The following is a 9,248-nucleotide window of genomic DNA, read 5'->3' as shown; positions in this document are numbered from 1 at the left end:
TAAATTTTTATTTTTTTTACTACGGACTTTAAGGCTAATTGAAATCTGGAGGCAAAACATCTTGAGACTAAAAACATTTAGTAATTTCCTTTAATGTGCAACCCAACAATCATAACTCGTAACGACACGTCTACCTCGGTCCAGTGCATTGCCTTTAAATACAATGCTACATATATACAGCAGGGATCCAATACAACAGTAATTCATGAAAAAGTCAGTGATTTCTGAGTTTCAGAGCAGACAGTGATGCACAACCGGGCCATTCATCTGCAGAGAAATAGAATAAAAAGCATAAAATAAAATAAATGGTTCTCTGATATGATCAAAACACAAAATAATTAACATTGGTTCACTTGCTGGGCATATTTACCCCTAATTTAAACAGACTGAATACTTCATTGCCAGAATAGCATGAAACTCTTTTGCATATTTATAGAAAACAACAGCAAAACACATGAATTTAATGTAAACACCACACAGTAAAATAAATATAAAATGAAAATGAATATGACAGGTAGGGCTGTTCTCACCGCTGAAGTTATCCATAAAGGCGATGCCAACAGAATCTAAGTTGTGTTCTTTTGCATGAGCTCCTACAACTCCCCATCCTCACCCTTCATACACTGTCCCATCTCAGGATATGTAATGAATGTGTCAGTCCTTTACTTCCTCCATGCAGAATATTCTTTTATTTCAGTTTATTTCGGCAACACTTTGTTCATGTTACACATCCTTTACAAAATAACTTTTTGTTGTATAGTGATGGTGTCAGATGGTAATCCTATTCAGGGCCTACTTTTGATACCACATGATCACCTTATTCATATACCACAGTGCTTACTTTGTACTCCAAAGATGACAACGATTACAAAAGGTACATGTGAAAAAAACAAAAAAAACAAAACCAAAAAAACATATACAATGGTACATATTGTTACTGATATTACGATATGTGTAATAAACATAAATATAGTAATAATAGTAACAATACTAAAGTGTATTTATAAGCAGCACCACAAAATAATTGCTTATTATTTAATAAGTATTTAGGTCAATGACTCAACACTAATTTTTATTTATTTAAAGTTATTCAAAATACATTAAAAATGCAATCCAAACAAAACAAAGTAATTTTTATATTTTTGTTCTGGGACTTAAAGTAAAAAATAAAGTAAAAATAGTGGTGTGACCATCTGGAGAATAATAAAAAATATAAAAGTTAAATATAAAAAAAAAAAAAATAAATTAAATAAAAAGTAGGAATAATAATAAACATAAAAGCTTGTTAAAAGAAATTCGTAAAAAAATGTTGGCAGTTTGGAATAATTATGTTTTATTATTTCTTAAAAAAAAAGTACAAGTGAAACCACTTTGTTTTAAAATAGGATTGTAACAGTTAAAGGTGGGGCAAGGAGGAGGCAGGAACCGGCTGAACAATCAACATAAACATTTAATGCATAAATGTACTTAAACAAACATAAACAGACACACATGCAACACAGCCGCGTGTCTCTCTCTCTCTCTCTCTCTCAAACTGGCGCTTCCAGCTTGTCTTTATCCCCCTCCCGGGTGATTAGCCTGATTCAGGGGCGGCTGTGTGTCCTCATGGCCCGGCCCCGCCCTTCTCCTCTTCACACTCCTCCATCACCCGACTCAGGCCGGGGAAACCCCTGGCATGACGCACTCCCCTCTCTTCCTAGAGGGTGAGTGTTGCCCTTATGGCCGTGCCTGCCGGCAGGTCTTCCCCGCCTTTCTGGAGCCCTGGGAGAGACCAGGAGAGGGAAAGGGGAGAGAGCGAGGCGGAGCGACAGAGAGAAAGAGAGAAAGAGAGAGAGAAAAAAATGTGCTCACTGGTTCCCGAACACGCTGTCGCCTGGTCCTCAACTACTCCTCTGCCCTCTGGTGGACGATAGCTCGCTCCTCCCCCGGCGGATGGCAGCGATTCCTCCGGCTCTCGGCGGGCAAAAGCGACCCCTCTATCCCCAGGCAGATGGCCGCGGCTGTTCCCCTGGTGGATGGCAGAGGCGAGGACTCTGTGACAGCGTATCCCTCCTCCCTCCCAGATTTCGGCACCACTGTAACAGTTAAAGGTTGGGCAAGGAGGAGGCGGGAACTGGCTGAACAATCAACATAAAATTTGAATGCATAAATGAACTTAAACAATGAACTTAAACAAACGTAAACAGACAAATATGCAACGCGGCCACGTGTGTCTCTCTCTCTTGAATTGGCGCTTCTGGCTCGTCTTTATACCCCTCCTAGCTGATTAGCCCATGTGTCGTCATGGCCCGGCCCCGCCCTCCTCCTCATCACAAGGATATTATTGATATTTGAAAAAAATTGTCCACCAACATGCAGGTTGCCTTTCTATTGTCACTTGAAAAAAATAAAAAAAATAAGTATGAAGTAAAAAAATAAATACAAATAAAAGATCTGATATTTTAATAAGTCACATTTTGTTCAGGTCAAACGAAGTAACCATTAGAAAACTTCTTGAAATTCATGACTGAAAAGTTTGTGTGTTTGTAAAAAATATTTTTTACCTTGAAAATATGTTAGAAAACTTTTTTTTTTTTTTTGATAATGATTAAAGTTGTAATAATAATGATCAAGTTGTGTGCACTCACATGTATTCAAAGTGCATGTTAAGTATTTGAATACCTTTTACTCGATGGTTACACCACTTTACATTTTTTAAATCATTGTTTTTCAAACAATCAATGAACCAGCATCCCATAAAGAAATCTGATACACGGCAATTTATGCAAAATGCATATAAGAAATATATGTTCATATATGGTTTTCACTGATATAAAAAGGTCAAATACTTGTAAATATATACAACATATATTTCAAAATAGTACAAAAACTGCCTTATATATATAGCCTATATTTTCTCAAATACTAGTGGGATTTGAATGTAGATACAAATATGCTCAAATATATGAACTATATATTGTATATGTATGGCCCAGGGGTGTCACTTTGTTTTAAAAAGTGGTGTGGCATCAAAGAAGAATTAATGAATATTAATTATGTTATGTGCAGATAATGTCAAATAATCTTTTACTGAAATATGTAATAATTATTAATGATAATTAATGTAATAATTTATTTAAAAAGAAATAATAATGAATAATTTCTTTGAAAACTTCTGTACATCAGGCACTGTCAGTACTGATTGGATTTTGTCAGTTGCAGCATGAGTAGTGTGTGTGTCTAAATGCACAAGGGAATATCGCTGCCCGCTGTCACTCAACGCCACAGTCATTATAACATCACAAATAACAACCTTCAGCACTGGATTGCCACTTATTATAACACATGAATGAAATTAAAACTACTGCTCAAGAACTGTTTGAACTTTTGCATAACGTGAAAAGACTCGCTGCTATCACTTACATAATCATTTCTCTAAGTAGGCTACTTAATCATAAACAGTGGACACAAACAATTGTTTTTCATTAAATGAACATTAGACGTGTTTCACTAACATTTAACAAGACAGCGTAACAGTTATTTTTTGTCTCCATTTTGTCTGTTATATCATTGACAAACTTATTTCTGTGAAATATTTTGCTTGAAAAGTGTTTTAAAGTTTCTTTAAAATAAATGCCACTTGATTTGATATTTTGTTATCTAATGCAATGACATTCATACACTTTAAGTGTGGGTTTATTTTTGGGGCCACTTTATTCATAATCCATCACTAAATTTAGCACAATTAAAACTAAATCCCAACTCACTTTTTTGTCATTTTTTATTACAAACTTTCAAAAAAATACATTATGCTTACAAGTGTGCAGCTATAAACATACTATTGAAGTATGAGTCTCTCAATACTGGTTGTTGTTGTTTAAACATCGGTCACACTTTCAGAGGGATCAACAAAAAAACAACAACAACAACACTGGCTTCCAGGGCACAAATGCAAATCACTGGCAAAAGTATCCAGACTTTAAATTTGTGATATTGATGTCTAAACTGAGAAATAATCTTAAGGAATGTTCTGGAACAATAGCGGCACAGAACCCTGGAGCAGCTCGTTCGCTCTCATCTGCTTCATCTTCCTCATTCTGTCCATCTGTGGCCGCAGTGTGGAGCAGTACACACATAATAAAGCCTCATGGCATCCTATAAAGCAGAGTTATCACACAGGAAATGTCAACACAAAGCTCATAAATCTCATTATTAAAATTGCTCTAGATCGTACACGTGATATTGCTGTACTGAAAATCACATAATAAACCATACTTTGCCCTTATGCTGGCATATATATTCATCATTACTAAATTAAATCAAAACACTGATAGCATTTTACAGTTACACACTAATCTTAATTTACCTTAGAACAGTTACTATACTATTTGTATCCACCAAAGTGATCTTTTAACAACAACTTATAACCAAATATAAGCATTTGGACCCTTACAAACTTTGATGTCTTCTTACAAAACATGAATTGCAAATTAAATATTACTCTTATACATATATATATATACAGCAATTATATGTGAGGATGTCTATACTAGCAACAATGCTTTGTGCATGTGAGTTTATTGATGTTAAAAATGATTCATAATTAATGGAGCACCTCTGCTTGAACCCCAGACAAACAACAGTGCTATGTTTCAAAACACAGTTCACCAAATAATCATCACATGCAAGTGTTGTTGTGGTACATTGATTGTGCTTGTCATTACCTCAGCTTTCATGCTGTGAGACTGGAAGAACACCGCCTCTTTGTGGCCACACCTAAAACAACAGATTCTGTTATACAATGGCCTAAAACAGCTTCTAGTGTGCAGATGCTGAGTGGCGGCGGCAGTGTGCATACTTTCATAAAAAACTATTGTTTTGAATTTTAGAACACGCCATGTCGTCTGCCAGACCCGTTCACCAAATGTGTGACCCCCTTAAAACGTTATAGATATTACAGTTTCATTTTCTGTTCATGCATGATTTTCTGTAAAGCTGCTTTGAAATTATGTGTGTTGTGAAAAGCGCTATACAAATAAAAATGACTTGACTTGATTTTTGTGGGTTATTTTGAAGTTAAATGAAATAATTATTGTTGTTTTGTTCTCTTTTTTGTATATTTACAGAAAATAACAATACAGATAAAAATAACTTAAATATAATATTCCAATCAATATAATTATATTGATATAATTATAATAATTTCAAAACACTGCCAGCATGAGTGAAATAAATTATTTTTTACAAAATATTATTTATAAATACCAATATGAACAATAAAATAATGTTTCCAAAAATCTGCAATATTATATATGAATAACAATACAGATAATAATCATTTTGTAATAACATTACATTATATAATTATATTGTTGTTGTTATTATAAATAATTATAATTTCAAAACACTGCCAGTATTAAAGAAAAATACATGATCTTCTCAAAAAGTTGCCATATTATGTATAAATAACAATACAGAAAATACTAATTTTACAATAAACAATAATATAATTGTATTATTGTTATAATTATTATAAATAATTATAATAATTTCAAAACACTGCCAGCATGAAAGGGAAATAAAAGAAATAAAAATAATTGCAATATTATGTACGAATAATACAGATAATAATAATTTTGTAATAAAATAATCTAATAATTAATATAATTGTATTATTTGTATTATTATTAATATCAATAATTATAATTAAAAAAAACAGCCAGCATGAAAAGGAAATAAATATTTTCCAAAAAGTTGCAATATTATTTAAAAATAACAATACAGATAATAATAATTTGGTAATATAATATTACATTAAATATCATTATATTATTTGTATTATTATTATAAATAATTATAATAATTTCAAAACACTGCCAGCATGAAATAGAAATATGTTTTTCCAAAAAAGCTGCAATATTATGTATGAATAACAATACAGATAATAATCATTTTGTAATAATATACTATAATATTAAATGTAATATAATTATATTATTATTATTAATAATAATTTCAAAACACTGCCAGCATGAAAGGGAAATAAAAGAAATAAAAATGAATTGCGATTTTATGTACGAATAATACAGATAATAATAATTTTGTAATAAAATAATCTAATAATTAATATAATTGTATTATTTGTATTATTATTAATATCAATAATACAAAAAAACAGCCAGCATGAAATAGAAATATTTTTTCCAAAAAAGTTGCAATATTATGTATGAATAACAATACAGATAATAATAATTTTGTAATAATATAATATTACAACAATATAATTGTGTATTTGTTATTATTATTAATATAATTAATAATAATAATTTTAAAACACAGCCAGCATGAAAGGGAAATAAATATTTTTTTCTCCAAAAGAGTTGCAATATTATATATGAATAACAATACAGATAATAAACCTTTCTTAATAATACAGTATAACAATTATTATAATTGTATTAAAAATTATTTTAAGAAAAATAAATAACTTCAACACAATTGCATTATTATTTATAAATAATAATAAATGTGGATTAATCTTTGGAAAATCAAGAAATGCAAATATGTTTTATAGGAGTCTCAGTTACACTGAGAAAGATATCTATAACACTCACTTTGGGCATGGATGGTCCTCTGTCCGAGGCAATGTCGGATCCTGGGCCACATCTGCAATAATCTGTGTGAGTTCACTGGGAGAGAAGAAGGCATAGATAAGAGAGATTAGATGTGTCTAAAAACACAGATGAAAAGTTATTTGGTGCATGAATTCTTTTCAACCAATATGCATTTTGTATATTATTTAGGTTGAAGAGTCTCTGTGCCTCCCCACTACGTGAGCCTGACCATTCTTTGTTTTCTTAACAACTGAAAGACGAGCACCAGCACACAACTTTCAGGGTCCTTCTATTTAGACACGGAATGTCCAGTTGTAGTGTAACTGAATCCTCAAACCATTGTCTATGAGGAAATATAACACTGTAAGGCACTCACTCAACCTCGTGGGTGATTTTGTTCACATAAATGCAGCTGTTGTCGGCTTCCTGTTGATAGTCACAGTTTCTGCACTGAAGACATACAAGAGCATACTTAAATCAACATCAGATCACTTTATTGTCACAAAAGTGTCTATGTGATCCAACAACTTTGCAGTCATGTATTGACAGTAAAACACAATATACTATACAAACTAGAGAAGTAAAGTTCATAAGGACAAACTTTAGGTTGGCTTCAAAAAGCCTAGTCTGAAGGTTTATTGATAGATAAAATGCTTAGCTAGGCACTGCTACCATGTTTTAGCATGTTGCTAGCATGTTTTAACACTTAGCTAGATATTGCTAGCATGTTTTAACATGTTGCTATCATGTTGCTTTGCTAGGCTAGGCTTTTTCATTTGGTTGCTAGGCAATTACATGGGTGATACTAACAAGGCTCCTTGCTAGCCTGAGTCAGATGACCAAACCCGGAAGTCTCTACGATGTTCTGGTGCTGAGATATGTATTTTGATACTCGGTTACTAGGGTGACCCCATCTAGTTGCTAGGCAGTTACCAAGGTGATACTGAAAAGGCTCCTTGCTACCCTGAGTCAAATTAACGAAACCGGAATTCTTATTGACAGTAAAACACAATATACTACTAATTAACTGAGGTAAAACAAAACACAAAAGCTACATTTTAAGATTAAAAATCACATATTATTGGAAGTTTACACTAGTACAAAACCACACTGAGATGCACAAATAAATGCCAAAAAGCAACTTACAGCATAGAGCAGAACGCGGTTTTCTTTATCCTCTTTGGGATACAACATGTTATTACTGTAAAAAAAATAAATAAATAAATAAAAAAAAAAAAAAAAAAAAGGAGAGACATTCATTTACATGAGATCTGCTACTGCCATTAAAACATTAAACTTATCTTATAAAAGCATGAACTCACCACTCCTGACAGAACCTGATGCCCACAAACCCGGGCTCATATGTGCCACCCTCCAAATCCATGTTTAAATGCAGTTTTGAACTGTACTGAAGTGTTTACAGCTGATAATGAGCACAAATCCTCTTCACTGCAGTTTCCTCGCATGCGTGAGCTCCGGTTAGTGTTACACTTGTAAATCACAGCGCCTCCTCGTGGCGGAGGACAAAAACAACTGAACATCCTGTGTTGCGCCTTTAAAAAAACAATATCGACTGTGTGTGCCGTAATGTGAGGTGGTGGGATGATATTTGCTGTTTAAGCCCGTTATTAGCCATTATACAGACCTTTAACCCTGTAACATTCACCCTGAAACATTTCGATAGTATGAGGGTTGACTCAAACATGTTTTAAAAAATAATGGGTTATTAGCCTACTATTGTTTATATATACAGTATAGCATATATATATATATATTTAATCAGCAATTTATAGTGTTTTTTTTTTTTTTTTTTTTTTTTTTTTTTTTTGCAGGTTATCTAATTAAAATTTACTGATTTCAAATAAGCATGCTGCTAAAAAATAAATAAATAAATAAATAAAAAAAATTCAGCAAGGAATGCTAGTTTAGAGAATGGGTAGTAAACAAAAAGCTTTGGGTATAAAATGTCCTTTGACACAACATGGCAATAAAAACAATGTTTTTATTTTATTTATTTTTTAATTTTAATTTTAATTCATTTTGTTAGTTTCTGCAGAATCCTGGAATAAGATAACACTTTTTAGACTGACATTTTGTGCAATGTGTTGGCATAAAATCAAACATTCATCAAAAAAAAGTGAGCAAGACGAGAATCATTTGACATAATGCAGAATAATGTACAGTCAGTATTTATGTTTTGATTTTACATTATTTTGTGAGCTATTAGTCCAGAGGCAGAACGCAGTATTATTCTTGGCCACAGAGTGGCGACAATACCAAATTTATCTGGAAACATTTCCACAAGACGAAGGACATAAGAGAACATTTACACCAGCCTTTTCTCCAGCACAAACCAGAATTACATTTCGAAGGCTGTGTTCAGACGAAAATACTAATATCTTAATACTTACTAAGCACTGGCTAGTATAAACAGTATACTGCCTACTGTTTTTATTAAATAGTAAAAGCATGCATTATTGCATGATCAATGTTTCAAACATTAGTTTGCTATGTTATGCTTAGTTTGGTGTAAAGCAAGCCTCTGCTGACAGTGCACCGCATCAGAGCACTTCACGCGCTTTTCAGGACAGGAGCTCAATGACGCTCAAACTCAGAGTTCAACTGAATGACACACAAATGTGCCTTTCATGGCAT

At 32.6% G+C, this 9,248-nt stretch overlaps 1 protein-coding gene across 1 annotated transcript; it reads right to left on the bottom strand.

Annotated features, from left to right (window-relative positions):
* Positions 1-3,675: 3,675 nt before the first annotated feature.
* LOC127456464 (DNA-directed RNA polymerase II subunit RPB9-like) lies at positions 3,676-8,093 on the bottom strand. The gene is made up of 6 exons (XM_051724984.1): positions 7,916-8,093; positions 7,740-7,794; positions 6,970-7,043; positions 6,594-6,668; positions 4,704-4,755; positions 3,676-4,134 (listed from the first exon to the last, which is right to left on the bottom strand). Exons 1-6 carry the CDS (start codon positions 7,975-7,977, stop codon positions 4,072-4,074), a joined length of 381 nt encoding a protein of 126 aa, XP_051580944.1. The 5' UTR covers positions 7,978-8,093; the 3' UTR covers positions 3,676-4,071.
* Between the last annotated feature and the right edge of the window lie 1,155 nt (positions 8,094-9,248).

The sequence above is a fragment of the Myxocyprinus asiaticus genome, chromosome 18 (assembly GCF_019703515.2).
Source record: "Myxocyprinus asiaticus isolate MX2 ecotype Aquarium Trade chromosome 18, UBuf_Myxa_2, whole genome shotgun sequence".
NCBI lineage: Eukaryota > Metazoa > Chordata > Actinopteri > Cypriniformes > Catostomidae > Myxocyprinus > Myxocyprinus asiaticus.
Note: the sequence above shows the minus strand (reverse complement) of the source record. Positions and strands in the feature narration are given on the sequence as shown.

Bases quoted from the DNA above. Each gene is read 5' to 3' on its own strand.
- LOC127456464 (XM_051724984.1), bottom strand. From the start codon at position 7,977: ATGGATTTGGAGGGTGGCACATATGAGCCCGGGTTTGTGGGCATCAGG. The intron at 7,795-7,915 runs GTGAGTTCATGC...TTTTTTTTACAG, and splicing joins ATCAGGTTCTGTCAGGAGTG to TAATAACATGTTGTATCCCA. The intron at 7,044-7,739 runs GTAAGTTGCTTT...GTATGTCTTCAG, and splicing joins ACCGCGTTCTGCTCTATGCT to TGCAGAAACTGTGACTATCA.